Source organism: Musca vetustissima, unplaced genomic scaffold (assembly GCF_032173495.1).
Source record: "Musca vetustissima isolate MV318-11 ecotype Yass unplaced genomic scaffold, APGP_CSIRO_Mvet_v1 utg35063, whole genome shotgun sequence".
In the NCBI taxonomy this organism is placed as follows: Eukaryota; Metazoa; Arthropoda; class Insecta; order Diptera; family Muscidae; genus Musca; species Musca vetustissima.
In genome coordinates this window covers 85,307-108,611 of record NW_026877673.1, presented here as the reverse complement: position 1 = coordinate 108,611, position 23,305 = coordinate 85,307, and the positions used below count along the sequence as shown (strand labels likewise).

The 23,305-nt window shown below is 33.5% G+C and overlaps 1 protein-coding gene across 1 annotated transcript in view; it reads right to left on the bottom strand.

Annotated features, from left to right (window-relative positions):
• The window catches only part of LOC133322354 (teneurin-a), a 179,282-nt gene that overhangs the window by 94,752 nt on the left and 61,225 nt on the right, over positions 1-23,305 (bottom strand). Inside the window, exons 3-7 of the mRNA XM_061531353.1 lie at positions 20,533-21,303; positions 20,017-20,424; positions 17,717-17,911; positions 16,908-17,117; positions 4,418-4,603 (exon numbers count right to left, since the gene is read on the bottom strand). Of these exons, the coding sequence (XP_061387337.1) occupies positions 4,418-4,603; positions 16,908-17,117; positions 17,717-17,911; positions 20,017-20,424; positions 20,533-21,303 (1,770 nt within the window). The remainder of the gene's footprint in view (positions 1-4,417; positions 4,604-16,907; positions 17,118-17,716; positions 17,912-20,016; positions 20,425-20,532; positions 21,304-23,305) is intronic.

The window sequence follows — 23,305 nt, the reverse complement described above, 5'->3', positions numbered from 1 at the left end:
AAAACGCGCTCAAACCCCCCAAAATACTGAAAATTTGGGGGTAACCTTATATGGGAGCTATGCCTAAACGTGGATATAGCCCATCTGCCTGCAGACAAATGACGACTCTATGCAAAATTTTGGCATTCTATCTAACTGCATCACTATTTTTTGTACTTCCAGATAAACTGAATTTTTCGAGCAATTATAATTTTGAACTGACAGTGAAAAAAAATGAAAATGAAAATGGAATTTCCCCGAAAATATTCTAAACAAAGTATGCAAAATTTGTCAAGAATTTACAAGAAATTTCATTAGAAGTTATTTTTTCTTCCTTCGTTCGGTTGCTCCCAAAAGTATGCATCATGTTTGTCTTGTTTAAATCCAGAAAAATATCATTCATATTAACATTTAGCTTATCAACTAATTCCGGACACTTTCATTTTTTTCTGATTATTTCTATGAACAACTAAAAGTATGCTTTGCTTATGACCTGGATTTTTGTCAAATATGTCAAATTCCCACTAGTTTCAAATTTTTCTGATAACCTAAAAGTATGCATTATTTCAATGTATTCTAAACAAAATTTGTCAGAATTTTACCCTGAATTTCATTAGAAATGTTTTTTTATTTATTTTTTTATATTCCCAAAAGTATGCATCACATTTATTCGTTACTAGATATTTTATAAATATGAAACATATTCATAACCCCAGCATTTTTCTAATACTAATATTTTATTTTTTATTTTTTAATTGACATTTAGTAATAATTTTTTTCCATTTTCCTAAAAGTATGCACCAGAATTTATATCTATATCATCCATTCCGAGAATATATCCATATAAATTATAAATGAAGTGAATGAACAAGCGCATATACCACATAACAACAAACATTACTACACGATTTTTCACTTAACTGATTGATTGCACAAAAAAAACGTTTTTGGGAATATAAATAAATTATTAAAAAAAAATTCGGAAGAAAAAAACATAAAATTGATTTCTCTTAAATGTCATGAAAATTTGGTATCGATAGACATGTGAATAATATTGAAATGCATATTATTTATGAATCAAAATGAGAGAACAAATTAAGAAATATTAAATATATAAAGCTTTTGAAAGTCGAATGACACTCAAGTCTTTCATTGGAAAAAAAATATTTAAACAATAGGTCTAATATCCGTGAGCAAACATGTCATATTTAGAAAATATTAATACACATCACTATCGTAGATCCATGTATTTAAAGCATTCGAATTCTTCATCAGTTACTGGACACGAAATTCACAATAGAATGTAATATTTAATTTTCTTTTGTACGTCTTAGTATATGAAAGAAGGAGATTGGAATTCAAATCGAATGAAATTTTAATTTCGTTGCACATTAAACGTGAGTTGCCTGGTTTCAACACCCATTCGCCTTAAACTATGCATCACACATTTGCCTTAAGGTCCTCCCTTACAGACATAAGCAATTCAGGTATGTTGCATATTTTTAGGATTTATTTTCAGTTTCCTTTCTTTTCTATCATTCCATTTCAAAATGTCTGACATTGAAGTTAAACTAATGTCTTTGAGAGTTATATTTCATTTCGGTCGCATGTTTTTTTCATTTTGTTGCATTCTTGTGTGTGTGTGTATTAGTATTTCTTTCAAAAAGACATTTGTCGTCTTGTTATTTTTTAATATTCCTTACATTTCCTAACATGTCACATTATTTTCAGTTGTAGCTTTTTTTCATTTTTTGAAAATTTACAACATAACATGAGGCGTCTGGTTTTATATAATACATATAATTGAAAAGAAATCTCTCAAGGCAACGAAGACGACGATGACAAAAAGCAAATGATATTACATTTAGCATTTGCATTAACAAGTGTCAAACAGCTGACGATCTGTCTGGCTGTCTAGCTTTGGAATGTTATACAAAGGAAATTATTTTAAAAAATGCTGCATACTTTTGGGAGTGTTAGAGTGAAAAAAATGTTTTTCATTTTTATTACAGGAAAAAAATATATAGGAAATTCTCCTTAAAATGAGTATGGAGTGTTGCAAAATTATAGCATTGTATTTGGTGCATATTTTAAGGCGCAGCAATCAAAAGTGTTTATATAGGAAATACAAGACTTTCCTTTAAGAGGCATGGCATTGAGTATAAATAGTTAAGTAGTTTTTATTCAATTTAATTTTTTATATATTGAGTTGCATACTTATAGGCTGAGTTTCAAAATATTTATATTAAAAAGTATTTTTTTCTTTTATTTTTTTTTGATTTTTTATACCCTCTACCATAGTATGGAGGGTATATTAAGTTTGTCATTCCGTTTGTAGCTCAAAAATGATTTCCGTATGGAGTATATATATTCTTGCAAAATTATAATCACGTATTTTTCGAAAGAATTTAGATAGGGTGCATATTTTATAGGGTTGTCTTTTGCAGCAATCAAAAGTGTTTATATATCGGTCCACGTTTAGGCATAGACTTTCCTATAAGGGTACCTCCAAATTTTCGGTATTTTATGGGTCCTTGAGCTCGTTTTTCAAACGAATTCGCTGAAATTTGGTACATTGGGTTCTTATTGGGTACTAAATGTCTCCACAAAAAATTATAAATATAGGCCGACTTTTTCTGGTAGCCCCATATAACGGTACCTCCTAATTTTCAGTATTTTGGGGGGTTTTGGTCTTATTTTCCCACTGAATTGGCTGTAATTTAGTACTTTGGGTTCAAAATAGGTTCCAAATCACTCCACAAAAAATTTTGAATATAGGTCCATTTTTTCTGGTAGCCACCCATATAAGGGTACCCCCAATTTTGGTATATTGGGTACCAAATATCCCCACTTAAATTGATAAATATAATTCCATTTTTTCTGGTAGCTCCCATATAAGGGTACCCCAAATTTCGTTATTTTTGGGTTCTTGAGCGCGTTTTTCAACCGAATTCGCTGAAATTTGGCATATTGGGTTCTTATTGGGTACCAAATATCTCCACTTAAAATTATAAATATAAGTCCATTTCCGGCATTTGGAGGTTCTTGAGCGCGTTTTTCAACCGAAATCACTGAAATTTAGTATTTTGTAAGCGTATATGGAAACAAATCGCCCTACAAATAATTATTAATAATCAACCTCCTTTAGGCGTAGTCCCCATAGAATCCCATTTTTAATATTAATATAATTATCTGATTTTTCCGCGTTTTGGGTTTGGTTCTAACATTCTGTTGTAATCATTTCACCCGCGAAGGATATCGACATAAAAAGTAGAACGTACGGTTCGATAATGAACTATATGTGAACTATAGCCCGCATTTAGGCTTAGCCGTAGCCACTGTGTGGGAGCTACCAGAAGGCATGGACCGATATTCCCCAAATTCGGACTTGAACTTAGTTTTTTCTGAAACGGATTTGGTCCCAAGAAACATGGGGTCTAGAACCAATATTTCGATGAGGCACATTTTCACCGTCTGAAAGTGTATATACACTAATTAGCCATAAGGCTGAGGGTATAATTTTCTATTAAAAATTATTGTTGCCTTTCCTATTAATAAGGATATGAAAATCAATATGAAAATATTGCATACTTTTAGGAGCCTTAAAGAGTGAATACTGTTTTGTAATGGAAAACATAAGTAGGAAATTACTTTCCAGAGGAAGAACAAAATGAGTATAATGTTTTTATAATATTTTCTTTAATTATTGTTGGTGTATAAGGCAAGGCGTAACAGGGAAAATGATTTTTAAGGAATTATTTAAGATTTTTTACAAATGAATAAAGAGACCATATTATTAATGTCCATTTGAAAAAAAATTATTGCATAGTAGCTGACGAGGTCATTTTTTTATTTTTTACATTTTTGGAATAATTTATTTTTATTTTTTAATATTTATATTTTATTTTTTAGTTATTGAATCTTCAATTTTATTTATTTTTTTAATTTCATTAATTTGTTAATGTGCATTAAAAGTTTTATTGTTTTTATTTGCTTTCCTTTCCTTGGCTTCATTGCGTCTTCTATTGCTTATTTCCTTAATAAGCAATAAAAGTTTGTTTTTAGTTGCAACACTGCAATAAATAAACTATTTAAAACAAATTTGATTTTTTTCTATTCCCTTTGTCATCAATATTCTATGAAAGAGAAGTATTTGGTGGTGGTGTTGGTGATTTGTTTTGATATTTATTTTATACCGCCATCAAGAACTTTGCATTACTTTATTGAGTATTATTTTTTGTTGCTGTTTGCAATTGTCTGCAAAGTTTTAAATTTGATTTTATTTATTTATATTTATGCGATACACAAAAGCCACAATTCCCTGTCATTCGGAGTGTTATTTTTCTATCTTCCTTTTGTTGTTATTGAAAGACGATTGTAAAATCAATACATGTTTGGTTTTTTGCTGTGGTTTCATTTTAGTTAGTTTTATACTTACGCAATGTGCAATGTCTTCCATTCCATCCTTGGGAACAAACACAGGTGCCATTTTTACATTGTCCATGTTCCGAACAGCGTGCATCACAGGGCAATTGATCACATAGATTTCCGGTCCAGCCAGGATTGCAACGACATTTGCCGGACTCACAAACACCATTGGGACCGCAATCTAAACTGCAAACAGCTGTTGTGGGGAAATATCAAAAGAAAGAACAAGAAAATAAAAGAAAATATTAGCTGAGTGAAGTGTAAATAGTAAGTAAATACAGGTATATTTGTATAGTATACTTTAAGGCGTCGGACTAATAGCTATTTGAAATTAAATTTTAAATAAAAATAAGAATAAACTTAACTTGCGATCTAAATAACAAATTGAATACTAAAAAACCAATTCAATTAATTTACAGTCTAAATTATCCACCCCTAAGGCTAAAAACGGCAACCATCATCGGCATATCTCTCCAAAAATCATCTTTAAAATATTCAGTTTATTAAATCTTAACCTTGTCAATAAACTTTATAAACTTCCCAAGGCAGGTAAATCTCCGACATCATGCAATTTTCCCTTTTGCCCAAAAAAAATTTCAAATTATATTATATGATATTATGAAGTTTTTCCATTCTCTTAAATTTACCTTAAACGAAAACAATCAACCTATATCTACAGGATATATGCATGTATGTGCAAATGTCTGTGTAAACACACCATACAAAAAGCCAATATGTCATTTAATCACAGACAAAAAATCTCATACACATTGAAAGTACATTAACCCTTTTATCAAGGAAAATTGAAAAAAAAAACTGGAATGAACCCAACGTTGTTTTTTGTTGTTGCTTATTTTAGTTTGAAAATAAGTTTAGACCAGGTTATTTGCCAATCAACCGTGTGCATGTGAGTGTGTGTGGGTGTTTTGAGAATATCTGCTATTGAATACATTTGATTGTAGGGTTGGTTGGTTGGTTGGCTAAGCGTAACGAAAGATAAAAAACAAACAGCAACTAAACCAGACGCCAGTCAACCTGACTGAATATGATTATAGACGAACACACACACATACACTCACACACAACGTAATGTAGACACTATGCCACATGAAAACAGGAGGTATTTTTTTTTTTTCACCCCAGACTAAACCAATGAGTTTTTGTGGCTGTATATCTACATGTATGTAGGTATCTCCTACCATGGTTTTGTGTGTTGAAGTTATGTTTTCAAATGTTTTGCTATGTAGAAAAATCAATGATTGAGTTTTGTGCCCTGATATACGTACATACATATAGACGGCATATGATAAAAATAAACCTTAAATGCCTGGCTATATTATGAAGAAGAAAAAAACAAACTTGAACTGAATTATAGTTCAAATAGCTATATTAGGTATGGATATAAAGGCAAGCAGAAATAGGCAAAGGATCAGGCTTTTGAATAAAGATTTCGTCTACGCTAAATATGCCCTGGTTTGGCTATAGTCTTAGCCTTCCAACTCCTCTTCGTCGTCTTATTTGTCTGTAAGGTTTATAGGGATTTAACTGACTGACTTGCCTGACTTTTGACAGAATATTGTTGCGGGTGTTGTGTACTTTGAGTGCTAGGCAGCCAGGTGAATGTGTCTTAATTTAAAAAAAAGTAGAAGAAGAGAAAAAACCAAAACTACTTAAGATGTAGTCGCTGTAGTAAAAAAAAACTCTTCAGGTTGATGAGACTAAGTTTTTTGTCTGCAGCTGTTATTTTTTTTTGTAGTTTTTGTTATTATTGTTTGTGTAGAAGGCTAAGGTAGAATATTTGAAGACAAAAGATTGTCTAGTTATTATAGGGTTATACATTTTGAAATATTACAAATGTGAGAGAAGAAATGCAGTGACTAAAAAATAAGGACCAAAATATTGAATATAGATTGAGACAAAAATATTCAAATTCTCGCCCTGAATTTCATTGAAACTATAAAAACTCGATCAGATAATTTTGTAAATAGAAAGATCCTGAGAAAAATCGGATAACCGTGGAAATTTAGAGCGTAGAGTATTTTTGTTATGGTCGACTGGGGTCTTCAAAATTCAGTGGAATACCACCGAATAGCCAGGAGGGTTAGTGGTGGGAAATTCGCTTAGGATCTCTTATATATCGAAAGTTGAACGGGACATTTATAGGTCAGCATACGGTCCTTTAATTAAATATATTTTTGATAAGGAGTTGTTTTCACACAAATAACCCAAAATATGAAATTACTGATATTTGTGATGGGAAATGGTCTTCGGAGAGGATTGTAGGGCTCACAAACATTATCATCTTCTAAATATACATTTTTATCCTCCAAGAACCAACAGCCGCCTAATTGGGAAAGACTTTCAAAATAGAAAAAATCGTTTGGGGTGTTGATGTGGGTTATCGGCTCGGCCGGGCCGAACTTTGGATACCCTCCACCATACATATACTGACAGGTACTTGAAATGAAAATATAGGGAAAATACAAAAAGTGGACCTATATCGACATTTCTACAAACCGAAAATTTTAATGGTTAATATACCCTCAGCTTTATGGCTAAGGAGGGTGTATACACTTTGACACAGTTAAATTGTTATAGACCCCATGTTTCTTTGGACCTTTGGTGATAGTTCATATATAGTTCATTATCGAACCTTACGTTCCATTTTTTTATCTCGATATCATCCGCAGGAGAAATGATTACAACAGACCGTTAGAACCAAATATGGGGGCTATCCGAAAAAATGGACCTATATTTATAATTTTTTGTGGAGACATTTAGTACCCAATAAGAACTTAATGTACCAAATTTCAGCGTATTCGGTTGAAAAATGAGCTCAAGAACCCCAAAATACCGAAAATTAGGAGGTACTCTTATATGGGAGCTATGCCTGAACGTGGATCGATATATACCATCTTCCCTTAATTAAAGTTTTTTTTTTTAAGACCTGCCTGCACACAAATAACAAAATATGCCAAATTTGTGATGTACCCTATCTCAATTTCTTTTCAAAAAAGATTTTTAAAGAATTCAACAGAATTGGACGGACATTGAAAATAGCATCGTCTTTGAATTTTACTTTACTAAGGTGGAAGGTATAAAAATTCAGAAAATGTGGATTTATTTTATCTAAATTAATATTAGGATCTGAAAATCTAAGGGGGTACGAAAGGAAGGAATTTTTACGATATTTTAGACCATATCCACACCAATAATATATTAGAAACTATTGGGGAATACCATGTGTACTGCTATGACACCGTAAGCAAAAATTAACGTATGGGCTGTTACATGAACCAATACTGAAATGATGAAGGTTTCGGTGAAGCTTTTCTTTCATCGAGGTATATGCCAGTATTTGATATAAAAGATTCCAAATATACACAGATATTCTGATAAAATTGTGTCCGTAAATTATATGTCTGTTTTATCTTCATTTGGGACCTGCACAGGATTTGAATCAAAATTAATTATATTGGTTATCACTTGGACGGCCTAGCCATTGCATTTTCATTTGTAAATTCTGTAATTTTTATTTGTATTTTTTTTTATTATTTTTAGAACCCTCTCCTGACATTACCTTACATTATTCATAACTATGCCCTATGTTGGCTGCTAAGTATATGATAGGTCTGCCATAAGATTTTTTTTTTCTTTCTTTCATAGACTTTAAATATACCATAAAAAGAACACATTACAAAACTAGCAACAACAACAACATTACCTTGCATTAGAAAAATGAACGGCATCATAAAGAAAAGATACTAGCTTTTTTTCCCATCCTCATCTTCAGCTTCAACTTATGCCAACATTAAGACTTGCCTTTCATCATAAACTCATTTTGTGTTGCTTTACTCTATTTATCCTTAGTCTCCTTCATTTTTTGTTGTTGATGTGTTTTTTGTGCTCCCTAACTAAATACTCTGGGCCAAGGAGCCATAAATTTAGTAGTAGTAGTTTCTTTAAGAAATAGACCGGGTTCTTGGTGTGCCTCTTAAGGATATGTAAAGGCCTTAAAGTCCTTCATGTGTTTTTTTCTGCAGTTTCTTTCATGCACTCATTTTGATGCTAAGGGGAGAAAAATCTACATTTTTTTCACATACAACAGTAAGTATATGTCAGTTGCCATAACATTCATTAACTCAGGGACGTATCTGCCTGTCTCTGCCTGTATGTGGGAGACAAGAAAATGCCAGGTATGAATGAATGTTGTTGTTTTTTTATTTCTTAAGGATTCTTTATGAAATAAATCACTCAAGTGTGTAACGCCCTGGTTGTGTTTTTTTTTTTTTTTTTTTTTAAGGAGAAAAGAAAGAGTTTCTTTCTTATCATCTGCATATGTGTGAGGGCATGGAAAAGCGAGTGTATACACACACACACCCATACATGAACATCCATATCCTTGAAGATAAGCTTTAATGTTTTGAAAACAGGGCATGTTTTTATTATAAAATAAATTTGTATGTATGTGTATGTGTACACACAAATGTCAAGCTGAAAGACCATCATATTTTTCCCATTATAAAGGCGAATACCTTTTGGAGTTTCTTCATATCTGTTCCGTGTCGCACTTTATGGCTGAGTAAATTTATGAACGAGTATGCTTGTGTGCCACAAAGGTAGGGATGAAGGCAGAAAAATAAAAAAAAATGGCAAGACAACTTATATAAATTACATTATATACAGATGAGTGACCAGAATTAGCCCTTGAAACATTTCAAGATTTTCTTAAGAAAGCAAAGGCAGCATAAAAGTGGGATTTTTATCTATCTATGATGAAAGAGAGTTGGCATTTCTTAAAAACAATTTTATCAGGGTGGTAGTGGTTGTAATAGAGAAATAATTTAATAAAACAAAAACCATTTATGTTTTTTTGTTATTAAACACAACGTAAATCTAAAAATAGAAAATACAAGGGATTTTGAAATTAAATGCATGAAATATGGGCATTAAATGAATAGTGCATTGTACGCGAACTTCTTTGTAACCTTCATCTTGAGGTGAAGTGTTTTTTAAATTGTACTTCCAACCACTGAAAATATTTACCGAAGACCTCATAAAGTATATAATATTCATGATCAAAATAAAATTATATGCAGGAGCGTCTATGTCCATTTGTATGTTGAAATCGTAATAAAGAAGAATTTTGCAAATTGAATGTTTGGTATCGAGAAACGGTTTGGTATAGACGCCAAAAAGCAATATGGCATTTTTTGCGATATTTTAAAGGTTTAAACCACATTTTCCAAACATAATGGCAATATGTTAGTATTTCGGGCTCTCCCTCTGGGTCTATGACCTGACTTAGTCCCCATTTATACTTTTGCCTTAATAAGCTATTCAGAGTTTTTAGTGAGTAGAAAATTTTATGGAAGAATATTTAATATATTCACGTTATAAAATATCCCCCATATAAAGATACCACCCCATTTCAGAAACCTATATGGATTCTTTTGCGATATTTTGAAAGTGTAAACCGCATTTTCTACTGCCGCATTCCACATACTCTACATATTTGCAGAAACTTACTCATATAAAAGTAAATCCCCTATTTTCCTTTTCTAACTATACCCTACACAACTATGTTGTCAGGGTATTATAGCTTTGTGCAGCCCCAAAAATTTGTAACACCGCGAAATGTTGGTCTAGACCCATCTTTAAGTATACCGATAGTCATATCTCGACTAGCTGAGTCGATCTAGACATGTGTGTGTCCGTCCCTCCGTCCGTCTGTCCATTATAATTTTTAAACACGATACAGGCCACAGTTATGGACCAATCTTCACGAAATTTTGCATGTAGGATGGGTTCTGGCCCATGAAGACCCCTATTGTTTTTGGGAAAGATCGGTTAATATTTAGGGGAAGAAATGGACCAAAAACTTTATTTTTGTCGGTTTTTCTGGTCGCTCCAGAAGGCGCAATTATTGGCCAAACACCGCGAATTTTTGCATGGAGAAGGAAATCGGGCCAAAGAATAAGTATGCTGGTTTTGATAAAGATCGGTCAATATTTAGCGGGTCAAATGGACCCTGACTTTTGTGTGAAAATTACAAAGTTTGTATTCTAGACCCGAGAAGTTGATAGTATGTTCAAGAGGAGTGGTTGGCTTTTAAATTGATACCAATTATATTGTCGTATGTACTCGGATGCGGGACTTACACATAAATATTTACAGGTGCTTACGTATTCATATATTATTTAGTAACCCATTACCACACTAGACGGCAGAAATATAGCGCTACCTGATCGCTTTGAATTTTTCCATGGGGTTGAAGTTATGGTCACCGACAACGCCTATAATTTTCGGTGATGATCAGATAATAATTTTGGGATGAAGTGGACCGAAAAATTATTGGTTGGTGTTTTTTTTTTTCAAGTCGATCTATAGGCCAAAATTGAAAGCCGAACATCACAACACAACGCACGATGCAGGGGAATCTGGACAAGTGATTAGAAGGGCTGTCTGTCAAGAGAGTGCAAATATCGCGAAATATTGTCCAAGCTCAGAATATAGAATCACAGAATGTTATAGTTTCGTGGAAGTTGTGTAGGGTATCATATGGTCGGCACTGTCCGACTATACTGCTCCACTCTCTGGTTTTTAGTTGCATTTCCAATCAGTGGGACTGTAGTCCCATATAAATCTTCCATTTTATTTATTTATTTTTTTTAACATTTTAAGCTTCATTTCCAACCAATGGCATTCTGACATTCGTCAGAAAACTTCATGACAGAAAATTATATACCCCCACGTGTTGGAATTTCCTTCTGTGGAAAACAAAAATATTTGCATTTAATATTCAATATTGGTCTATGTTTTCACATAACATTCGGGACTAGGGGAATTTTTCAACCAGTCCAACGATATGTTAGCAAGATAAAAACCCTCTGGCTAGAACATTTTCTGTGTAGGTCTATGTTTGGATATAGGTCAATATAAAGGTCCCGATTGATTTTAGGTATTTTGAAGTGACAAATTATTGTGGAGGGTATAAAATGTTCTGGACGAACGAATGCTGTTTGTGTTTCTTTTTTTAACAATACGAAATAGTCTTTGTTTTTTAGAATTTATAAAATTTAATCTTATAAAATACTCCAAATTATTTTTAAATAATAAATTTTCCCCAACTATCATGTTTAGTAAATTTCAATTAAGAATTTCAATTTGATTTAAAGAAAATAATTTATTAATTTAACTTTAAATATTTCAATTTTCGTGTTCGGTCTTTATTGTGTGGACCACAAGTCAAGTCCAATTATCTCTAATGAGAACTTAATTAATTATAACATTTGTATAATTCCTTTCTGCTTTCCTTTCACCCTTTTCATTTTCCCTAATAATTAGTTGTTCACCTGTTCTGATGAGTTGGCCAACAAATTGAAAAAAATAACTTGTTACAACTTTATAAAATTTTACAATTATAAATTGTTTTCACCACAAAAATGGGAAAAACCAAACCCTTTGGAGAAAACCTGGAACAATTTTATTTCCCCAAAATAACCCAGTAACAACTAATCAACAACAACAACAAAAAATAGTTTACATGACCACTTCAAGCTACAACATGCACACACAGAATACGGAAAATATGAGGGAAAAACGGAGAGTGAGATACAGGTCATCATTACCAATGCCAGAAAACAGAAATTTACAATAACAAAAACAGTTGATAAAGTTCGGTTGTTGTTTTCGGTACATATTTGTTGTTTTTCAAATATTTTTCCACTTAACCTAATTTTTGAAAGCTGTTTTGAAAAACATCATAGTAACCATTCGCACCCACAAAGTCTCACTCACTCACAGAGTTAGAAAATGGTGAAATTTAATAACAATTCAGAAAATATATATGTATATATACATTGAAGTGTTTCTAATGCAAGAAAGAACTACAGCAACACATATATGGGAAAATGCAACACATGAATGCCATTGAGAGAAAAAAAATTATAACTCAAGTGAAAATACTGCAGAAAAACTACTGTAACACTTTGTCCAGAAAAAAATAAAAAAATTAAAATTACAGAGAAAAAATATATATAAAAAATACATAAACATGAACATGTGTCTGTGTGTATATATGAGTTTGTGGATCACACAACCACTTACAAAGTGTAGGGACAACAACTGCATTGCCAACTACCATAACCTAACAAATATATATTGTGATGGGGCATAACCCAACATCATGTTGAAAGTCAGCATAACATTTTTTTTTTGTTCCTAACACATCCCTGCCCGAAATAGTGAACGAGAAGAGGAAAAAAACAACAATAACGCTCAAAACTTAAACATAAACACAACTCTGGTTGATATAGTTACACAGCTTGACTGGTCACGATGCAACCGTCGAATCGTACTACACATCTCTGAATGTGGAGAATTACAAATGGGTTATGGATTTTAGCATCAACTCTTTTATAACATTTCACCCTTATGAAATTACCTAAGGGGCTAGGTTCCAACATTTTGCCATTGCCTCTTCACATGTGTTCACATATTGTATATATGTAGTTACTCTCTCCCGTTTTTCTCTAACCATAACACAAACGCACTTACTAACTGGATTTTGCAAAACTCTGAAACATGTTAGAGGCAAGAGACAAGCGTGGTCTGTTACGACCATGACCAACACTTCATGTCACTGTGGTCGTCATGGGCCACTTGCCAACAACGTTTGTTTGTGACCCTTCACACAATATATAATATCCGCACATACAAAACATGTTTTCAGTGGTGGCGATGGTGGCGGGGTTGGAACGCATATATAATGTCATAGTGGTCGGTTGGTGGATGGCTAACACTTGTGACTTTTTTCAGTGGCGTTGTTTTTCCAATTCTTAGTAAAACAAATACAAAAAAAACAGCGGACAGCAAATTTAATAGGGCTTAGGACAATTCTTGGAACATGTGATGCGCGTAAAATCGGATTTTTGTACATAGATCTACAATTTTAGATATCAACAGCGAATGGTGTTATTTTGTTTTTTTTTTTCAAACCTATTTTACATGGTATACTTTTAGGCATAAAATGTGAAAATAGAACGGATCATTAAAACGCTGATATTTGAAAACATGGACTTAAAACGAAAAAAAGTTACACAGGTGTACTTACACTTCAAGAACCCTTAATGCAAATTATAGCCAATTAGTTTGGAATAATATGGCTTCAGAATACCTTGATCTTTGATTTTTCTCTTGAACACATAGTGCCAAATTCATTCATGGTTCATTGATGGTGGCTTATACCTTCAAAAAATTTATGAGAGACCTTTATATGGGAACTAAGTCAAACATTATCCTGAATAAGTTTCAGTTAGGCAAGAGTCATGACTGACATACAAGGCAAAAAAAAAAAAACAGTGAGGAAAGTAGTAAAGTCGGACTGGGCCGACTATATGATACCCTTCACCAATTTTGGTATGTTGTACATATGTATCCTTACCATTGTAAGGATACAATGTTCCCTCGAAGGAACATACTCATGTCTTTCTGCAACCTATGATAAATTTAATTTCATTCGGGCAGATTTAGAGTCGTTTGCGTACCATGTGGCAAATTTATGGAAAACGATTTATAGCAAAATTGATACAAGCTATCCTAGACTCAATTCAGTAAGATATGCCAAATTTCGTGGAAATCGAAAAATATAAAGGGTCTTTGATGCAACATTTACATTAAATCGGACGAAAATATATATGGGAGCTATATGTAAATCTGCACCGATTTTCTCCAATTTCAATAGGGTTCGTCCTTGGGCTAAATAATTGAACTGTGCCAAATTGCATTCAAATCGGATCATAAATGCGACCTGTACTTTGTTCCAAAAAATACGTGGGCGGAGGGATGGGCAGACGGACATGCAAAATCGACTCAGAAAGTGATTCTATGCATATTCTCAAAAGGAAACATTTGTTTATGCTGTTACAATCATATGCACAAAGACATAATACCCTGTACCACAGTATGGTATGGTAAAGGGTATAATTAATATCCACTCCATCTTATTGTCAGCATATTGGGCGTATACTTTATTTACTGTGAATTAAGGTACTACCAATAATTATCATACACCACCCTGTTCGGTGGAGACAATTCGTTTTATGAAATAATAGTATACTAGTATTATTAACTGGTTTTGATTCTCAAAAGATTATAGATTTTTAGTATTATATTTCAATAAAAGAACAGATACATAAGCAGTGTTCATATTATAAAATTCTTAAAATAGTGCATTTATTACTACTTTGTAATACAAATATTTATAAATATTTTATGGCAAATCAATGTTAAATTTTTGTATATTATTATTTCCATCCTCAAAGTGTCACAAGTACTTGGCATGACAATCAAATGCAAGCAAAAACTCACACATACCAACAAACATCATTATATTTGATGGGCATAGTAAATTGCGTTTTTTTGTTATGTGACATTTATTACACATTTCATTAAATGATAGCATCATCTATGGTGGCCTACTATTATAAAATTAAAATGCAGAAAAAAACAACAGGCCAACCATTACAGAGGCTTCATATAAATGCAAAATATTGTTATGCCTGTAAACAGTATGTATATGAGTCAAACAATGCAGTTATAGTTCTGATGACGACGACTCCTTGACATCGGCCATATTTTATAAACATAAATTTTGTAGATAAAAACCTCTCATAAACATAGTATAGTGTAAAAGCCACAATAGCCTGTCCTGTGTTTTATACATGAATTGTGGCTGTCAGTGCAATATTGTCAATGAAGTGTATTTGTGTTTTCAGATAAAAAAAAATCATATTTATGAAAATAGTTGACCACTTAAGTCCTTGACCTCTCTTTTTTAGATATACACATATTTTTGGATTGGCTTTTGTATTAAAAATGTTGGTGGTTTATAACATGGCGGTAATATTTATGGATACCTTTTTGGTTTTAATAGTTAACATATCGCAAAAACTGATTTAAAGGATAGACGAAGGATTAGTTCACATTTGGAAAATAGCTGCAAATTTCCGAACGGAATAAAAAATACGCTTTTTAGGGTATTTTTCACCTAATATATTTTAAACCAGTGAGCGGAGCAGTATAGTCGGAGGGGGCCGACCATATGATACCATACACAACTTTCACGAAAATCTAACTTTCTGTGGTTCTGTATACTGAGCATGGGCAATATTTCGATATATTTCCACACTCTTGACCGATTAGAGGTCAACCAATATTACCAATATTCAGAACAACCCTTCTAATTTCTTGGCCATATTCCATTCACCGTGGGTTGTCTTGCGATGTTAGGCTTTCAATTTTGGCCTATAGATCGACTCGAAATAATACAAAAAATTAAGTTCTCGGTCCAGTTCATCCCAAAATTATTATCTGATCATCAGCGAAAATTATAGGCGTTGTCCTTGAACATACATGGATCCTCATGGAAAATTTCAAAGCGATCAGAGCTATATTTCAGTCCTCTAGTGTGATAATGGGTTACTACATAATATCTGAATACGTGAGAACCTGTAAATATTTAAGTGTAACTCCCACATCCAAGTACATACAACCATATAATTGGTATCAATTTAAAGGTCAACCACTCCTCTTGAATATACTATCAACTTCTCGGGTCTATGTCCTTCGGGAGTTAATATATACGCCATAGAATACAAATTTTGTACTTTTTTACACAAAAGTCAGGGTCCATTTGATCTGCAAAATACTGATCGCTCTTTATCAAAACAGGCATGCTCATTCTTTGGCCCGATCCCCTAATCCATGTAAAATTGCGGGCCATAATTGCGGCCTCTGGAGCGACCAGAAAACCCGACAAAAATTTAGTATTTGGTCCATTTCATCCCCTAAATATTAACCGATCTTTACCAAAAACAATAGGGGTCTTCGTTGGCCAGAACCCATTCTTTATGCAAAATTTCGTGAAGATTGGTCCATAACTGTGGCCTGTATCGTGTTTACAAATTATAATGGACAGACGGGCAGACGGACACACATGAGTAAGTTTCAAGAAGGAAGTGGACCTTTTTGTTGGCAATTAAAATTTAAAATATTTTACAGGGCCCAATCATAGTTAGAGTCGTATTCAAACATGTTTATAATTTGCTAAACCTAGTATAATGTTAATAGAGTTTTCATTAGTTTATTGAAAACTGTTAAACATTTTAATTAAATTACATATGCTATATAAAATATTAACGCCTTAAAATATGCTACACATGGAATAAATAGATAAATACAAGTAAAGGGATTCAGGTACACTGAGAAAAATTACAATAGAAATAAATAAGTAAAAGTTCCTAAATTCGACTGAGTAAAACTTTTAAAAAATTTCACCATAAGATGACCGTGCAAAGTATGTAAAATTGGTCGGAACCTTTATATGGGGACACTGTTAAGAACTTGAAGAGAATCCTTTACAATGATGTTTTTATTTTGTAAGGACATTATTTCATCTCAGTGTACAAATTATGTATTTATTATTAATTTTCACTTACCTTGCGAACAATCCGGTCCAGTCCAATGACGTTCACACACACATTGACCAGTCTCTAAATCATATGTACCATGCTCCGAACAACCAGGCAAACATTGATATACCTGCTGATCAATGGTGCCACAATCTTCACCTTGCCAACCGGCCTTACAATAACATTGGCCAGCCACACATGTACCATGACTTGAACATAATGGATCCAGGCAATCGTCTACAAAATGGTTGGATAGATAAAAACAGGACACGGACAGGCAAACGGGTTAGTGTGTGAATACAGAGAAAAAAAGGATGAAAAAGATAAGGAAAACATTTGGTTATTATTCAAAAATACAAAATAACCGGATATCAATATAAACTTAGTAAGAAATGTAGAGGGATTGACAGCGAGAGAGATCATCAGATTTGAACAAAAACAAATATTAGCATGTTTAACACGTTCCAAGAACAAAGGTCATTAAAAACCAACTTCGAATTACCAGCAATTGCTTTGAACAGATTGTTTGTTAGTCTTGGAGTTAGTTGTAAAGGCTACAACATATGTTGGCTTTAAAATTACAATACATCTATTGTTATTGCAGGGTTTTGGTTTTTTACAACAATTCCTTTTTTGCCAAATGGCCAAATGTTTGTCTTAAGGACAATTTTGCTTTTGTGGCATGTCAAAGGAAAAACAAACACACAAACATTCATTCATCCATTCATTTCTTACTTTTTGTTTGTCCTGGAGCCAAGCAGGCGGCGCCAGTTATGCTACCTTAAATTCATTTCTTTTCCTTCCATTTGTTTGTAAATCGTTTGCTTTTTACTTACGTTGATCACAGAAAGGTCCCTTCCAGCCACGTTCACAGTGGCATTCACCTTCAATGCACCGGCCATGACTTGAACAATTCGGCACTTCACATTCACCCACTGGTATATCGCATTCAGAGCCCTTCCAGCCCTCCTCACAGTGGCATACACCACCGCCATAGTGACCATGAGCTGAGCATAATACTGGACAAACGCCTGCAGAGAATGAAAGAAAACACAAGAGAAGAAGGATTTAGTTTATTTGTTTCTTTGATTTCATTTTGTTGGGAAAACTAAAAAAAGAAAAACAACAGCAACAACTACAAAAACTGAAAGGAAAATTCAATTCAAGTAAAGAACAATAACAATAACAAAAAAGAAAAGTTATTGCAAGTAACACTGGTTGGTTGTCGTCAACAACAATCCAAAGGATATGGCTTTCTGGCCAGTTGTACAGGTACACACAAAAAGGATATTTGTTTTTTTCAGGTGTGTACGTGTGTGTGTGCTGTATGTGCAATATATTGTTGCAAGAAATTTGTTGAAAACAATATTACTTTTTTGTTATTGTTGGTTATTTTTGTTTGTCTTCCTTGTTTGGGGAAAACTATAGTTTTTTTCTACACCGTTTGAAGAAAAACAGGTGACGTTGACAGCTTTTGTTTATTTTTTCAATACAGGTTCTTTTTTTCTACTTGGACACTGAGGCAGGCAGCTAGCTAGGTAGCATAGTTGGCTAACATTTGCAAGGGTGATAAATAATGACTTGAAATTTTATTACAACAAAGTAAATAAACAAGTGTTAACTTTGCCCCTGAGAGTATGCTATAGTTTTTTGTCAGCGGTAGTTGTTTTTTCCAACGCCATAAAAATGGATTTAAAATTCTTTACAAATAAGAAAATTATTTAGCTCTCAATGTCCAATTGAATGGCAATAATTAACGTTGATGATAATAATCGAGCAAAAGGACTTGACTAAAGGATACATAATTTTTAATGGGATTTTTTTTGCAATTTTCTTTATTGTTGTCGTAAACTTTGTTTATGTTGTGGAAATTAATTGAGAGATTAAAATGAAGCTTTTGAAATGGGATCTTAGTGGGAAAGAAAAATAAATATAGGAAAAAGTTGGGTAATACAATCGTTTGTAGACTTTAAAATTAGAAAAAATACGTCCGTGATGGAAACAGCACATATTTGAGATCAGTGAAACAAATAAATTTGGTGTGATATGTTCCGGTGTAATGGTGAAATGAGTCCTTTTTAGGCTCTAAAGATACGCGTTTCAATAAGTTATCCGTAAAGTTAAAATAGTATGCTCTAAATATAATTGCATATTCTTTTTCTTATCTCGTAGACGTAATAAATAATTTGAGTTTAAAAATACCATCAATGCGATACATAACGCCTGAACTTATACTACAAAATCTAAAGGACACACAATTCTGTAAAATGAATATCTGTGGGAGTATTACGCATAATTTTAGACTGAGAGGATATAGTCTTTTGGATATGCATAAAGTAATACACTTACGCCCAAAAGTATGCTTGAAAAACAAATGAATATTCTTTATTGTCTCTTGGACCAATGCCTTCCTAGAGCTTGGGGACTAAAATATTGTTAGTCTTAATTTCAGAACATCAAACAGTGATATAAATTTTCTATTTGACGCCTGAAAGTGTACTACAAATTCATTGGTACACAGTACAGGATTCAAACATTATCGATGCGATAACAGGCTAATAGGCTTACGCCCAAAAGTATGCTTGAAAAACAAATAAATATTCTTTATTGTCTCTTGGACCAATGCCTTCCTAGAGCTTGAGGACTAAAATATTGTTAGTCTTAATTTCAGAACATCAAACAGTGATATAAATTTTCTATTTGACGCCTGAAAGTGTACTACAAATTCATTGGTACACAGTACAGGATTCAAACATTATCGATGCGATAACAGGCTAATAGGCTTTAATGCGATAATAGGCTTTAAAATGCGGACTAAAATCTTGTTAGTCTTAATTTCAGAACATTATACAGTGATATAAATTTTCTATTTGACGCCTGAAAGTATACTACAAATGCATTGGTACACAGTACATGATTCAAACATTTATCGATGCGATAACATTTAATTAAATACAATTATGCCTAAAAGTAGGCTTTAAAATGCATATGAAGATTATTTTAATTGGGATTTTTAAATTTATTTATATTTTTGTAGGACGAAGTATCTATTTATGGAAATTAACCTCAACTAAAAAAAGGTATACCCAAAAATCAAATTAGCTTTATTTTCGTCTTATTGCTCTTTTTCACTTACTTTTCGAACAATCAACACCCTGATAGCCATCAATGCAATCGCATTTACCCAAATAGCAACTGCCACGACCGGAACAATCATTGGGGCAAGTTGTGCTAACGCCCTCAGCTTCTTCGACAATCAACGTTACCGAATGTGAGACCAATTCATCATTGTAAACGGATATAAACCATAAGCCGGTGTCCAAATATTGTAACAGTGAGACGTTCACCATCATTGTGTCCATATCGAGTGCGGGCAGACCACCATCCATGCCCGCGGCGGAACGTTTATCACGATGTTGGCGATATCTTAAACGTTGGGCATATTGTTTACCCGTGTCCAACGGTGTTTCAACATCTCCCGCATATTCAAATGATGCCGAGGACGATTCAAATGAATCGCCATTGTCAGCATCAGCATCATCGTAGCCATTCTCATCATCGTCGGTTTCAAAGCCATCGCCATCGTTATCATTCCCATTGCCATCATTAAAGTAATGTCGCCTTGCCGCGACAGATAAACGTTGCAAATGTTCTGCGGATGTTTCCATTGATAAATCACCATTCTCCGTCTCCAGATCCTTGTGCAAAGCAGCATAAATGCTATCATTTGCCGGCGAGCGTGCATTACGTCTATGCCTCAAATGGCTATCGACACGACCGCCTTTGATAAATTCAACAAAATCATATTGTGTTACAGATGGTGCTACATTGCGACGTGAATAAACGGCAAAATTCGCGCCCCAGGGCAGGGTGAAATTGAAACGAACAAAAGCGGGATGTTTGTTACGGAATTCCAATGTCCAGAATTGATACGCGGGTATATTGGCATGATACAACTCATTGAAATCCTTCAGTTCGACTACCTGTGGCCACTTTAAGAGAGGTTGATGATGATGCTGCTGCTGTTGTTGTTGTGCCGTATACGATTGGTCCTGCAGATGCGGCAATGTGGCATCCTGACCCAACATTATGTTGCTGTTAATGCCCAGTCCGCCGCCAATTTGCTGATTGATAGAGTGTGGTTGTTGTTGCTGTAGCAATAGCTGTTGTTGATGTTGCAACTGCAGCGAGGGAGCCAAATTCTGAAAGCCACCCGACATCATGCCGCCCAAGCCAATGCTTGAACTATGATCGAGGGTACTGGTCTGTATTGATTCTTCTGTGGGATATGCCGTCGGTTGTAAACTATTGCCGTTGAGGATGTTTGTTTTTGCATTGCCATGTAAATCATGGGGTTGTGATTTAACATCTTGGACTAGGATACAATTTGTGGTATCCATGTTGGGCTTCATTGAGCTTACAGCTGTAAAGAAAGGAAAGGGGGGGAGAGAAACAAGAACATTAATATAAAATTCCGCTTCGTTTGGCAAAAATGCAAAAAAAATCGTTAAAAATATAAATTTCAAATATATGTGTGTTTTTAACATATATAAAAAAAAAAATCTGCTGATCTTTCATAAAAACCAAGCATATTAACATATGCTAATGCCCGCACACACACACACTTTTACATCCAAAAATAACCATTGTAAACCGTAAGAACCACAAGTTAGACAATAAATCTTAATGTTAGTGGTAAGCACATTGGCAAATTGCATAGACCAAAAGAAAAAAACTACCCCAAAATGTATGCAATAATAGAACGTACACCACAAAATAGGCAATGCTTTTGTGGTGCAATAATTTTACCACACAAAACTTTGCACAACTTTGCCAATAAATGCTAAATGCATTCAATACCATTAAAGAAGGAGAAGTCGGGACAGTGAGAGAGGTAGAAAAAAAAACCAACGATAAATGGCAAAAAACAAGGCAATCTTTAAAATTCAACGACTGTTAAATTTTCGGTGAAGGGAAGGCATGAAGAAAAGGGTTGAAGGAATTTTTTTTTGTCGGCAAATTTCCATCTTTTGTTTCTCAATCATATAGATTTTGTTGCAAAAGCAATGACCAAATTGTCGAAACGTGTTATATTTTCTCTTTGTTCTTCTCCCCAGTTCTTTTTTGTGAAACATAAATCATAATTTTGCAAGCATGTTTTAGCCAGTTATCGATAAAGTGTGTGTGTGTGTTTTTTTAGTAAAATTTGCTTGCCCTGGCAGTTTTAAGAGATTTGGATTTCATACCTTACACTATGTAATGTGGGGTATATCGAAAATTTGGATGGTTTTTATACCCAATTCTGAATTGTAGGGATGGTGATATCAAATTTTCCGAGAGTGGCGTCATGTGTCCAAGAGTGGCGTCAAGGTTAAAAAACTATATTTTTAAATATTCGAGTACAGTTGCAAAAAATAAAAATTTTGGATGAAACTCAAAGTCTTCAAAATTTGGGATATACAAAAATGTGTCTTCACTTCAATCGTAATTTCTTGACATGAGTTGAGTTAAGGAAATATGTATTGAGTATTCAATTCTTTTTTTTCGATTTTGAGAATTCCATCAGATGCTATGTAGATCCCCAATTCGTGCTCATTTTTATTAATATCAATATTGTATAGTTTAAGTCCATGCAAAATTTTGTATCCAATATCCACAGTATTGGATTATTAGGGTCCTGATCAGCTGAAAGTGGCAACGATTTCCTGCAACAGTTTAGACGAACAAGGTCCATCTATCTACAAGAGATCGTTAAAGGAGAATCTGTGGCGTAGATATTATTAAGCGACGTTCTGTCTACAGAAAAGGTTAGAAGTGAATTTTTTAATAGGGAATATGTTGTCAAATTTCATTTTTTATGCCGATAGCCCTATAATATCATATGCAGGATCCTAAGCTGTTGTGGTGAGAAAGGTATCCTGTAAAGAATAGACAATTTGAAGCACTTTTGGCAATAGAAAATCCGATAAAGGCAATCTGTTTGAAGAGGCTTGTTGAAGAGCGGTTGAAGAGTTATACCCCGCAGAAGAAGGACAATTTGAAGCACTTCTGGCTACAAAAAAAAATCGCATAAAGGTATATCTTTAATGAGGCTTCCAGAAGATTTTGTTTTGTGTCTATATAAGATCGAAAATATATTGTTCTTTATTTTAAAGAACCGCATGATAAGACCTTTCAGAATATTATTTAAGAAACTTGACGAAGATTTTCCGGCTTTAAGAGAATTGAAAAATAGGTAAATAATAGAAATCTCCTGTCCATATTCAGGAGTCTTTTAGAGGGCATTTTTGTCCAGTAGAGGTTATTCTGAACATATACAAAATATATTATATTAGCGATGAAGGCTCTGTATTTTGTGCCAGAAATTATACGATTTTCTATTAAGAGAAGATCGGTAGAAGTCATTATTTTTACAAAGATTTTTA